Source organism: Myotis myotis, unplaced genomic scaffold, assembly GCF_014108235.1.
Source record: "Myotis myotis isolate mMyoMyo1 unplaced genomic scaffold, mMyoMyo1.p scaffold_m19_p_13, whole genome shotgun sequence".
In the NCBI taxonomy this organism is placed as follows: Eukaryota; Metazoa; Chordata; class Mammalia; order Chiroptera; family Vespertilionidae; genus Myotis; species Myotis myotis.
This window is the reverse complement of record NW_023416317.1, coordinates 53,819,863-53,832,996: the sequence shown is the minus strand read 5'-3', so window position 1 is coordinate 53,832,996 and position 13,134 is coordinate 53,819,863. Positions and strand designations below refer to the sequence as shown.

At 46.7% G+C, this 13,134-nt stretch overlaps 1 protein-coding gene across 10 annotated transcripts in view; it reads right to left on the bottom strand.

Moving 5' to 3' along the window:
• CHL1 (cell adhesion molecule L1 like) overlaps positions 1–13,134 on the bottom strand; it is a 104,227-nt gene that overhangs the window by 44,537 nt on the left and 46,556 nt on the right. For all 10 annotated transcript variants that reach the window (XM_036333331.1, XM_036333336.1, XM_036333334.1 and 7 more), the window contains 3 exons: positions 5,581–5,755; positions 789–894; positions 177–364 (listed from right to left, as the gene is read on the bottom strand). In XM_036333331.1, coding sequence (XP_036189224.1) covers positions 177–364; positions 789–894; positions 5,581–5,755 — 469 coding nt within the window. The remainder of the gene's footprint in view (positions 1–176; positions 365–788; positions 895–5,580; positions 5,756–13,134) is intronic.

Genomic DNA, 13,134 nt, shown 5'->3' with positions numbered 1-13,134 from the left:
CATCCATCCACTTCTACATGTCAAGACCTGGAAGAGAATTCCCCTTATAAAAAAGATATAAGGCGCACACGCGCTGATTAAACAAATAATATGTTGCTTCATTAGAGCTCAGAACAACGCCTACCGCGCACTTGACAACAACGTCTGTAAGCTGAAATCTCCACCGTAATACTCACTGGGAACTATAAATTCTATTTCTTCCGACATAGCCACTCCCAGCTTGTTCGAAGCGAGGCAGCGGTACTTCCCCTGGAAGTGAGCTATCTGCCCCTCATTTGGGATCCGGAAGGTTCCTGAGTTGTTGGAGGCAATGACCCGAGGGTCGGAGAGGTCAAAGGGCTTGCCATCTTTCGTCCACGTAAATCTGTAACGAAAGCTCAGCTTAAGGATGTGGAAAATGATATCTTATATTCAAGTATTTATATACCAATGCACAGAAGTGACAAAACCAGGACATTTAATTTCTGGCAGAAAGTATGTTGCATGGACCATCAGAGAAGACATCTGACAAGCGGCTGTAGACTGAGGCGTACATCCCTCCAAATCCCTGAACTGAAGCTCAGTCCCCAGTGTGATGGGGTCAGAGGCGGGGCCGTGGGAGAGGATGCGGTCACGAGGGTGGGGTTCTCGAGAGCGGGGTCAGTGTCCCTATTGAAAGAGAGCATTCTTCCCTCCCCCCATCCCCCACCCCCCATGCGAGGCTACAGAGAGGGGACGGCTGCCTTGAACCAGGAAGCGGCAGGAAAGGGGATTTCACACCAGAAGGCCTCAGGCGGGAGGCCGCTCACCTTGGCTCCGGATTGCCTTTAGCTTCACATTCGATTTGAAAATATTCATCAAAGGGAAAGGCGACTTGCTCTTTTGACTGTTTTGTGATGGTTGGAACCTGTGGAACTAAATGGTAAAAACACTGAGTGAGGTTAACTAGTTACCACAGAGGCGCTGTCACCTGCTTTCCGTGGTGACGAGAGGAAGGTCTGAACAAGTGAAAACAGCAGGATGAGCCTGGCTTCCGCTGTGCACCATGGGTTTCATGGAAGGAATGCAATTCGGTGCCACTGCTTCATGTTGCCGTATATTCCATTTTATTAGAAATTAAAGCTAAAAATCCTTAAAATATTTATTAGTCCATTAAAATAATCCCATCACAGGTTGAAATAAATAACATGTTTTATTTAAAAAAAAACACAAAGTAGAATGAGAGACCTGGCACTGTTTCATTTTGCTGCAAATCTCTTTATATCCTAGAAGATGTGGGCTCTCACATATGCCTGCAGCAAATCTGTTGCTGAAATTGTTTTGCTTAAAGATCTCAAGAAAAAAAAGAGGAAAATAGCCTAGCAGGTGTGGCTCAGTGGTTGAGTGTCAACCTATGAATCAGGAGGTCTTGGTTTGATTCCCGGTCAGGGGACATACCCAGGTTGTGGGTTCGATTCCCCAGTGGGGTATGCAGGAGGCAGCTGATCGATGATTCTCTCTCATCATTGATGTTTCTCTCTCTCTCCCTTCCTTCTCCTCTGAAATCAGTAACACACACACACACACACACACACACATATATATATATATATATTTTAATAATAAAGATAAGAAGAAAACCCAGCCTCACACAGGTCTGTCCGTGAGCGGGTAAAATATTTTCCAGTCCCATGTGGTGACTGTGGACAGTCCCCCAGAGAGTGCACCAAAACCCACCAAGTGGCAGTTTCTCTTTTTTTCTTTTTTTACATTTAATACAAATGTTTTTGTTTGTTAATCCTCACCCGAGGATATTTTTCCAATGATTTTTAGAGAAAGTGGAAGGGAGGGGGAGAGGCAGGCAGAGAAGCATCTATGTGAGAGAGACACATTGATTGGTTGCCTCCTACACGCACCTTCACCAGGGCTGGGATTGAGCCTGTACATGCCCCTTGACCGGGATCGAACCCGGACCCCTCAGTCCATGGGCTGATGCTCTATCCACTGAGCCAAAAAGGCTAGGGAGAGTGGCAGTTTCTTCATTGCAATGCAGGGTCTGAAACCATAGCCATAAACTATTCATACTCTGTTGTCGTAAAATGTCTGATCCGTGGATTCTTCTTAATCATACATAATCTCGTAACATCACACAATAACCGTTTGGAAAAATTATTGGTTCCCTGAGTGACAGCCATCCGCCAATCCTGATATATTTCATTACACAGTATTCCAAATTCACTTTTGTCAATATCCTCACTGATGGGACCAGAAAAGCCGTCCCTGTCGGGGAGCTGTCAGGCTCCGAGTGGAGACTATCGGTTTGCTAATTTTATCAATGAAACATATATTGTCAGCTGTCCACCTTGACGTGACAGGGTCCATTGATCCACTGGGAGTAACATCTGCCACGTACCCGCTCCTGTAATCTCGGTCTGTTGTGTTCTTTGGAGTAAAAATGGTGCTCACGCCACAACTCGGTGAAGGAGTGGGACCATCTGGGGCTTTGGTCAGAGGCAGAACCACTTTATGTGGATGTCCTGGTTCAGCCACAGATTATAAAGAAGAATGTGCTCAAGAATGGACACTTAATAAGAGCAACAATGTGTAAGTGCTTCACCAAGGACAATATTTTTTAAAATTTATTTTTTATTGATTTCCGAGAGGAAGGGAGAGAGAGGAGAGATAGAAACATCAATGATGAGAGAGAATCATTGACCGGCTGCCTCCTGGGCGTCCCCTCCTGGGGGATCCAGCCCACAGCCCAGGCATGTGCCCTGACCAGGAATTGAACCGTGACCTCCTGGTTCATAGGTCAATGCTCAGCCACTGAGCTACGCTGGCCTGGCTGCACAAGGACAATCTTAAGCAAAACATTTGTTTTGTTTTACTGAGAGGAGATGGTTGTGCAGAGCACCCTGCCTGCTGGCCCAGCTGGCTGCCAACACCTTGATCTCTGCCAGGGTGACACCAATTACCCCCGTTGCTTTTATAACATAAAGCACCTGTTTGCGCAGCAAAAAGCAACAATGCCAGGCGGTGTTACTGTGAAAGGTCTGACCACAGACTGCCCGGATGTGACCCTGGGACTGGAGAGGTACTAGGGTCACCTATCATGGACGCTCAGCCTAGGACAATAACTCCATGGCACTTCCAATTTTAAAGTTCTGTTTTCTGTATCTGTGCCTAATGAATCTGATAATCATGTTTTACTAACTTAGGGGCATTAGCCTAGGTTCAGGCTTTATCCACTGGGTACTGGTAAGTATTTTAATAACATCCATATCTGCACGGACAGTTACCTTGCTTCTGGTTAATGCTCTGTCTAAGTCAAGCAGGTCTTGAGCTGAATGCATATTCGTGTTGCTCACATTTTACTACCGTTATAAATGGAGCACAATAGCCACAGTCCCTGAGATATCAGCTAATGGCTTGTGAACAACTTGTTTGTGAGAGCATTATTCTCTCCTAAATTTGCTAAGGTTGTAAAGTCTCAGCATAACTAATTATTCCAGGAACAGAGCTCACCACCTCTGGGTGTTTATAAGAATAGATATTCTACATTATAAATTCTTTCTCCATAATTAGGCCAATTACACAGACACCAGACGTGCTGACATTCAATTTGAATACCTGCCTCCGTTTCATTTGCTCCAGAGTCCTGAAATAAATGGGTAATATTCACTTGCTCTGAAAACAAGTCATTAATATTTTATAACAATTGTTGGCGAAGGACCGTGCGCCACGAAAACGCCTAAGTTGCTGAGACAACCGGAATGAAAATGAGCATTGCGGACGGAGACAAAAATCTCACACCTTCACCCCCAATGGACCCGAGGAGGGAAGATGGAGAGGAAGCGGATGTTCTCAGAGAGGAGGGAGACTGTGAGTCGGGAACTGGCCTGGGGCAAGCGTGAAGTGAGCCCCTTTCCCTCGAGGATCACGGAGAACTCGCTCCCAGTGCGGCACTGCTACTCAAAGCAAAAGAACCTCCCAAGGACGAATTCTTTCAGGCCCTTCCCCTCATTCCTACAGCGAGACTGGCGTACAGTGTGTGTGAGCCGGCAGATTTCACCTCGACTTAGACGGCCTCTTCTGGTCCCAGTGGGACTGTCTGGGTTTTTGAAGGGCTAGCAGCTGTGTATTCGACTTTCTGAGGCCCAGACTAATTCTCCAGAACTCGGACGGCCTGGAGGCCCTTCCCAAGGCGGAGAGTCTCAGGAGCCCCAGCACACATTGCTTATAACTCTCAAAGTCACAGGCGGAAACCCAGGGGGATAAGCCTTGAACTTCATGGACAAAATATCTAAGTAACTTCTCAAGGGTCTCTTTATGTCCCATGAGCTTATCACACAAGGGAATGTCCCCAAATTCCTACACTGGAGTTAACATGCTCTACATACATTGCATTTGCAGATGTAGGGGCAGAAACAGAATGTTGGGGAACAGCTAGAATTGTAGGCAATATTAATCCTGTTCTGTTAACTATGATTGTTTTATTTTGATTAAAGAAGCCACATTCTAACCTGGCTGGCAGCTGCATGTGGGACCTGGAAGCTCACCTGGAAATGCAGCCCATCCTCCCCCTCAGGGAGCTGCCTATGGTCATGGAAAGATTAACAACCTGTTGCAGAAAGCAGAGCTGCCAGCCCTTTGAAGACCCCCAGCCCTTGCACATCACTAGTCCTTTGAGGATCCCCAGCCCCTATTCCCTGTAAAGTGCCCATTTGGCCTACCCTTTGCCTACTTCCCATGTAATCTTTGTCCTTCCACCCAATATTAACACCTGGCTTATAGTGAGGTGGGGGGCAGAGCAGATTTTTTTGAATGACCTCCTGCTCTCCCACGCTGCCAGCAGGACTGGAATCAACACTCATATATGATTCAACCCTGTCTCTGCTGAACTGCCTCAAGTAGTGACAGGCAGTCAGACCCACTGATTGTCTGGTTACACAGACACATTGGTTTTTTTTTGAGTTTTTAATTATTCTCACTTAATTAAACAGATTTATGATTTTTTAGATCTGCATTCATCTTACCAACATATGCTAGGATGTAAACTTCCATAAAAACCGCTGACGGAGCTCTTGCTGTAAATTCACAGGACAAGGTGCCTACATCTGCAGCGGGTGCCGTCGGACATGTGTATTTGCGCACTATAAAAACGGCTGCTTAACACTTTCCTATCTCACTTTTCATTCCTACATATATAGTCATTTTTTAAAAGAATACGAAGTTTATTCATTTCCTTTTTTTGTTATGATTGGTTGGGTACCAGTAATTTCTAAATCATACTTGTCCCTGAAATAAACTACCCTGAGTATATAAAAGGAGCAGCTGTTGGATGTACTTGAGACTATCTTATACGGCAAAATACCTCCTGATCTCTAGCCTATGTTCCCATCGGCCAAGTCTGCAGGGCGGCTAAAGGCCTGGGCTGCAAGGAATGGCGTCGGGCAGTGCAGTGCAAGCCACGCGAACACCGAGGAAGACAGGCAGATTCTGACGGAGTGCTGGGAAACACACAGAGATATGGTCGAAACGCCTCCTCGATCTAGACGTGTCCGACGTGAAATCAAAATGCACATGAGATCCCCGAGAGCGGTACTGACGCCGTCACCCTACCTGAGAGCGGGATCTCAGAGGCGCTGGCGAAGTGCAAGAGGAGGGACAGGAGAGAGAAGACGGCTCCGCCGGCGCCGGGCAGCCGCTCCATCGCTCTTCCGGGAGGAGGACGCGCAGAGGACGGGACTCTGCTCCCTCTGCCCTTCCGGTGAAAGCGGAGGGGAATGGGGTTGACCTGGAAATGCAGAAAAAAATACAGAGTAACACAGACTGGAAGCTCATATACCCTAAAATGCCAACATCACAGAAATTAAATATATTTTTCTGTTTTGTTGTTGTTGATCCTCACCCGAGGATATTTTTCCATAGATTTTTTAGAGAGAATGGAAGGGAGGGGTGGAGACAGAGAGCGAGAAACATCGGTGTGAGAGAGACACACCCATTGGTGGCCTGGCTAGGGCTTCCATTAGTAATAAAAAATATTTTCAAATGTGTCTTTACGGAAAGAATTACTCCGATCCACAAAATAAAATGTGTTAAAAACAACTGCTTTCATTATGAAAAGCTGAGCACTGCCAAACTGCAAACACTAGTTCTACCCACTGGGAAAAGCTTGGCGACACTCAACTGTGTAGAGTTGAGTGTCCCCAAGGGGGAAAGTATGAGGGAAAGTTTCTAAGGGGGAAAGTATGAGGGGAACGCCGTAATGCCTTGTCCTTCAAAGTTTCCTGGTCCTTCTCGCTTCGAAACACATCGAGAACAGCGACCCCAGTTCACTGTTTAGAGCTATGTGTCACTCGTCACCTGCAATCTATTATTTAATATTCTCTGCCGTTAATATTCCATGCCGATTTCTTTAAGGCCATCGCATGTGCCTGTTTAATGAGCTGTCCTATTTGTGAAGGGAAAGGCTTCCAAAACCATGATGCTATTAGGAAACCACATTCCAGATTAATACATCATCCTACCCTGAAACGGAGCATAGAAACAACCAGGGGCCTCGTAAGGGAGGGCAGGCTGTTTCAATTAATCTCCCGGTGCCTCTAACAGCCACAGTAAAATAGCCTTGGGTGCTAATTGCTCAATAGCAATGATCTGACTTTTGTAACGACATGGTCTTGATCCAAGAATGTCTCTTCCACAAAAAGAAAGGAACACTGAGCTCCTGGCTTAAAATGAGACTGTAAGGGCCCAGCTGGCGTGGCTCACGGGTTGAGCATCGACCTATGAACCAGGAGGACACAGTTCGATTCCCAGTCAGCGCACATGCCCAGGTTGCGGGCTCGATGCCCAGTGTGGGATGTGCGGGAGGCAGCTGATCAATGATTCTATCTCACCATTAATGTTTCTATCTCTCTCTCTCCCCCTCCCTTCCTCTCAGAAATCAATAAAAATGTATTTTTAAAAAACCATAGTCACCACCCACATCACTACACATCAATGAGGAGAGAGAATCATTGATCACCTGCCTCCTACATGCCCCACACTGGGGAATGAGCCAGCAACCCAGGCATGTGCCCTGACCGGTAATTGAACCATGACCTCCTGGTTCATAGGTCAACACTCAACCATTGAGCCACACCAGCTGGGCAGTAAGTACACTTTGAAACAGAAAGATAGCTACACAATTATATTCCCATCCATTTTCTTCCAAGAATCTGAGTCTGAGGCCGCACACCCGATGAAAGCATTCATGGAATCTCAGGATGGAGCTGGAACCAAGACAAGAAAATACACTAAAACATGTCTGAGAGCCAGTGACCTCAAGCTGATGTCTGACTGGTCGGGTCCAATGACATCACCCCTGGTCAAGAAAAAGAACCAATGAGTTTTCGTGAACTGGACCGGGTGGTTTACATCGCCCTCCTCTCCCCACTCATCCTGGGGAGGAAGAGGTCATCCTGACATGGAACTCAAAGGAAACAGATGTCTTAGTGGCCAAAGGGGACCCTTCTCGCCGGACTCTGGTGCCCTGGAGAGATTAGTGTGATCGGGATTGAGAACACGCTTGTTTCCAGAACGGAAACACGGGTCGACATGCATACTGCACAGGAGTGGCCCAACATGACGACACGGAAAATCAGCCCTTGTTTCTCCAGAACGACAGCCCCTAACACACATGCATCCTCCACGTTACAGGGGCCTCAGATTGCCCACATGTTCCTCAAACAGAACCACTCACTTACATTCATCTTCTGCTCTAAGAAGTGTGTGTGTGTGGGGGGGGGGACTCGGCCTCTGTCCATTTGCCCAGCCTCCCTCTACACGCAAAGGCACTCTGGCCTGCTGACCAGTGAACGGGAGCGTGACGTGTGTAAGACACGGCCCTGAGTCAGCAGGTGACATCCACAGCCTTCCTGTGCGACCCGGGGGCGCCCACCTTCCTGGCTCATCTGCACACGGGACAGAAGCATCGCTGCCCGTAGCATAGGGTGAGGTCAAGTGAGGTCACACGTTTGTCAGACATAACAGAACAACGGATGGAATGTACACGGCACACTAACGTCAACCGTGTATTGCACTGTGTTCACCACCCACATCACGTCTCCTTCCACCACCACTGATCACCCTCTACTCTCTTCCACCTCCCCCACCCCCCTCCCTCTGAGAATCACCACACTGTTGTCTGTGTCCATGAAGTCTTTTTTTTTTTTTTTTTTTTTTTGCTTCCTCCCTCCACCAGCCATCTCTACAGGAGGCTCTGGGTGCAGAGCGGAAGGGGCTACACTGACCCCTCCACCGGAGAATCAAGTGCTGTTCCGGCCACACTGAATTCTAATGTTGGGATGAACTCGGAGCATCTCAATTTTAAACAAGACTTTTTGACTCAGGAAGCTTGAAACAGATCAGCAACTTTCATTACAGTCGCAGGAAGGGATACGTTATGACCATGGCGTCCAAAGCGAAGATTTAAGAATGACGGAGTGGGTTTGTGTTAGTATAACAGTCAGGGACAGCGCTCTCACTTAGAATGGTTTACATTTCACTTTCCTTCCGCACACAGGGCTCAGCGATCCCTGAGCTGCAGAAGCGAGCACTGATGGCCGGCACTGGACCTGCTCACGATGGCAATGGGGCGGACCTGTCCCCTCATGAAACGCCTCTTGGTGACTGTCAGGCCGGGTAAACGACTCCCCAGTTCCGCAGTCAGGGCTGCCAGGGAGGAAGCCCACACATCACCCAACACCGTGAAACTGGGGAAGGATAAACATAAAGAAAATTAAGAGGCTTTTGTTCCGCCTCCTGCTTGGGGAAGACCATGCATCAATTTACAAGTGTCATAAACACAGGAATGCTGAGATAACTGTTAATGGCTTTCTGCTCTGAAAACAAAGGGAATATTGTACATCTGGCCATATCCATTCACACTGTTTCATGTCACTGACGTGACAAAGGAGTGGCTCCCAGCGATAATCCATCCTCCGCAGAAGAGCAAAGAAATGCAGACTTTTCTCTAAGCAACCTGATCGCATTGGGAAAATGTCAGCTTTCACTGATAATTATGTTGGATAGACCAGTATCATTAATAACACCATTGATTTAATTAAATGGCAAGAGACTGCGGTTGAGCTCCAGCTGGAACAGAATTGCACATACGTAACCAATATTTTTGGTTTCCCCTTTTATTTACTCATACACACAAATTCTTACTGAGGAGATGCTGTACTGACATTTAATTCAGATTCTTTCCTAATGGAAGGAAAGAAAGGAAGCCACCCAAATCCAGACCGTGTGCTGCAGGAAAGGAGACCTAGCCTTCCATCCTGGCTCAGCACCGTTCCTGGTGCCTTGTACACCGTCCTGCTCAGGGGGGAAGTTTTTGCTAATTGAGGAAGAGCACAGATGTGATGGGGGCAGAAATAGAATATTGGGGACCAGCTATAATTGTAAGAAATATCAATCCTGCTCTGTTTACCATGGTTTTGTCCTGGCTAGAGAAGGCACATTCTAACCTGGCTGGAGTTGTATGGGACCTGGGAGCTCACCTGGAAATGCAGCTCATCCTCCCCATCAGGGAGCTGCCTATTGTCATGGAAAGATTAACAACCTTGTTGCAGAAAGCAGAGCCGCCAGCCCTTTGAAGACCCCATGTGCCTACTTCCCCATGTAATCTTTGTCCTTCCACCCAATACAAGCAGTGGCTTATGGTGGGGTAGAGAGAAGATTTCTGTGGATGACCCGCTGCTCTCCCATGCTGCTGGCAGGATTGGAATAAACACTCATATATGATTCAACCCTGTCTCTGCTGAATTGGCTCCAGTAGTGACGGGCAGCACAGACCCATTGATAGTCCAGTTACAGATGCACTAAAACATACACGATTCAGGTGTACAGCTCAGCGAATTTTTATATAAGTTTAAATTCGTGTAACCACTTCTCCACCTTTTACAGGTTCTCGTTCCAGGAGCAGTCCACTGCCTTCATTCCCAGCAGATTTCCAGTTCCTGAGAGAGATCTGTGTGTATGCCTCTAACTACTGGATCCAACCAGGTGGCACCTCCCCCGGGTGGCGTGTGGGTTAGGTCTGAATGGATATACTAACCTTCAAGTTTAAAGATATTTATTTACCATCAGTTACAATAAAACTAGAATAAAGCCTATCAAATTAAGTAAGAAATATATGGAACAATTATAGAAATTTTCCTACTGATTCATTCCATCAGTTATTGACTATTACCTCCTTAAAAAATTGGCTAAAATACAGTACGAATATTTTCTCCAAAGGAAAAAAAAAATATCTGCAAGTACAGAGTCTAAAACTTCACATTCTACCTGTCAAAATCTCAACCAAGAGGTTTCCATCTCTTCTAATTTCAGTCAAAACTTTTTGGATTATATTCTCATCTGAAATAAATGACACATTTTCTAAAATTTGAAAACTACAAAATATGGAAGAGAGAAAACCTGAGTGAGTTCTGACGACTATAACCAAAGGTCAACTTCGGGAAGCAAGTTCTTGCATATAAAAAAGCCCCTCATAACTGCTGTCATTTCTCTCCACCCGCCCCCGCTTCACAAAACCCCAAACCAGAGGCCCCAGCAGTGCCTAACAACTACCCCATTGATGGGCAGCTGGCATTAGATCAAACCTCAGCTCTCAGAACCGACTTTCTCCTTTCCACTTTCCTCAGGTCTTTCAACACCTTCCCTCCATTCACTCTCTCTTCATTTATTCCTTATGTATTTCAACTTTGTTCGACGCCAAGAAAAAAAATGTCCAAAAAAAGAAAGGGGTGCTTCCAGGTGGAAGTACTTCCAGGTGGGAAGCTCTTGTCTGAACCCCCAACAACAGACCAATGACATAAAGAATGAGTGCAAATAGCGCCCACTGAGTCTGGGAATCTTTGATAAAAAAACAATCAGAAGCACGGAATTTGGAATTGTTTTAAAGAAATGAACAAAGTACATGGCAAGTGTTTTATGATAGCTATTAATTATGTTTTTATTCATAAAGAACTGATTTTAACATATGCCTACGTTTTGGGTGGTTTTCACCTGTTTCCCACTTTTCTGTATGAATCAAATGTTTTGAATGAGGACTGTGACTTATGAAATGAAAACAGGGCTCACAAGATGTCACGCACCTGCCTCGCCCGCGGCTATGAGACTGTAGCTTCCTGCCCTCCCTGTGCCCACCCACAGTGCAGGAGACAATCGGTGAGTCTGAGTGAGCGAGCGAGTGAATTTCATCCACACGTCTACAAAAATACACTCGGTGTCAACGTAAGAGGTCAGCGAAATTCCAGATAGCCTTCTTTCTCATTCATCGAAAGACAACGGAGAAATTAATTTTCTGAGTTACTTATTAAAGTAAATACAGATTTGATAGGTACAACATGGATCTAAACCTTGCTAGGTGTGCTGCAATAGCACAGGCTAACAGGACTAGAGCTCCCAATGAATCTCATTAATGTTATCAGTGCCTGCTGGAGGCCAGCTATAGCCACAGCTCCGAGTGGCCCTGACAAGTGACAAGCAGCCACGTGTGACGCTGTCTCAGATTCGCTTTAGATTTCTTCCGCGTCGACTGTGCGAGGGTTCTGTGGACGTGACTGGATTTTAATCGATCCCTTGCTGTACTTAGGTAACATTTGAAAGGTTTTCATCGAAACTCTTCTACATGTCTAATCAAATGTGGCAAAACTGGCTACTACAGCTATCTTTATTTTTTAAATATCAGAAGGCCTATTCATCCGCATACTAGATGTTAGGAGAATGTCCCATCGTAAAACATGGGGTGTTCAAGCTACAGGCGGGTTCGCTAGAAAAGTCTGTCAGACGCCCGACATGGGGTGACTGGGGCGTGAACTTCGCGCCAGCCCTCTGGGTGGGGAGCGCACTCCTGTGGCCAGAACCTCACAGCATCTGCCCTGGGGCCGCTTCCTTGCTGAGTTCTATCAGCATTGCCCCAAATAACCCCAAAAGGACTCACAGACATGGAGAACAAACATACCAGCGGCTGCTAGAGGGGCGCGGGGTGGGGGAGCTGGGGAACGAAGTGAAGGTGGTTACAGAATAGTCACAGGACATAAAGCACAGCACAGCCAATACAGTCAGTAATATTGTAATAGCTATGCGTGGTGCTGGGGGGACTAGACTTAGGAGAGGGATCACTCAGAAGCTATATAAACATCTAAACACTATGCTGTACACCTGAAACTAATATAATATTGAATGTCAACCGTAATTAAATTTTTTTAATTTTAAAATTAAACAAACCAAAAAAAAAAAAAAAGCAATGCCTCAAAGGTTACCAGCTGGGACTCTGCGAGCTGGAGCTGACAGTGGGGGGGGGTGGGGGCAGAACCACACACATGTGGAGTGTGCGCATGCGTGTGAGCAGACGTGAGCGAGCAGGGGAGTCCAGCTGATGAGTATTTGTTCACCTGGGAAACCTCAGCCGAACACGGTCACGTGGCACCTGCTGGACGGGTTACTGGAGAGAAGGACAACGCACCTCATCTTCCTCTACGCCTCGGAAACTACCAGTATCTACAGACAGAGCCCACAGACACAAACACGCACAGGGCGGACTGAGCCAGGCTGCAGACATCAGAAATGATTATGTGCCGTAAACGTTCCGGGTGGAGGTTTTATCCAATTAGATGCGCGTATAAATCTGAAGACACACCATTAACCTTAACCTGAGACCGGACGAGGGCTTTACGGAATGAACGGCAACGACAGGCACTCGGTCGTCAACAGGGACTTTCGGCTCTGACAGCGAGCAGCAGGTCATCCTCATTATCAGCTGCATGGACATGAAGCCCGTGACCAGACGCTGATAACCTTCCGGGGACAAGGCCGTGTGAGGAAGGGGGGCCCACAGTGCGGGGGGGTGGGGGGGCCCACTCTGATTTCTGTCACTATTTCCCAGCCCTCTGCTCTTTTTTCATCTCTTTTGTTTCGTGCCCACATTTCTTTGTTCATTCCCTGAGGCAAAGGCATCCGGGGCAATTTATTGCTTAAAAATGGTGATGGCTGGATAGTGATACTAAAACTTTAGACTTATTTTCTCTTCAAATTTGTAATTCATAGAAACATACCTCTTGTGAAGCCAGAACTTTCAGGGGGACGACGATGAAGCAAACCCACAGCGAGCGAGAGGTCGGG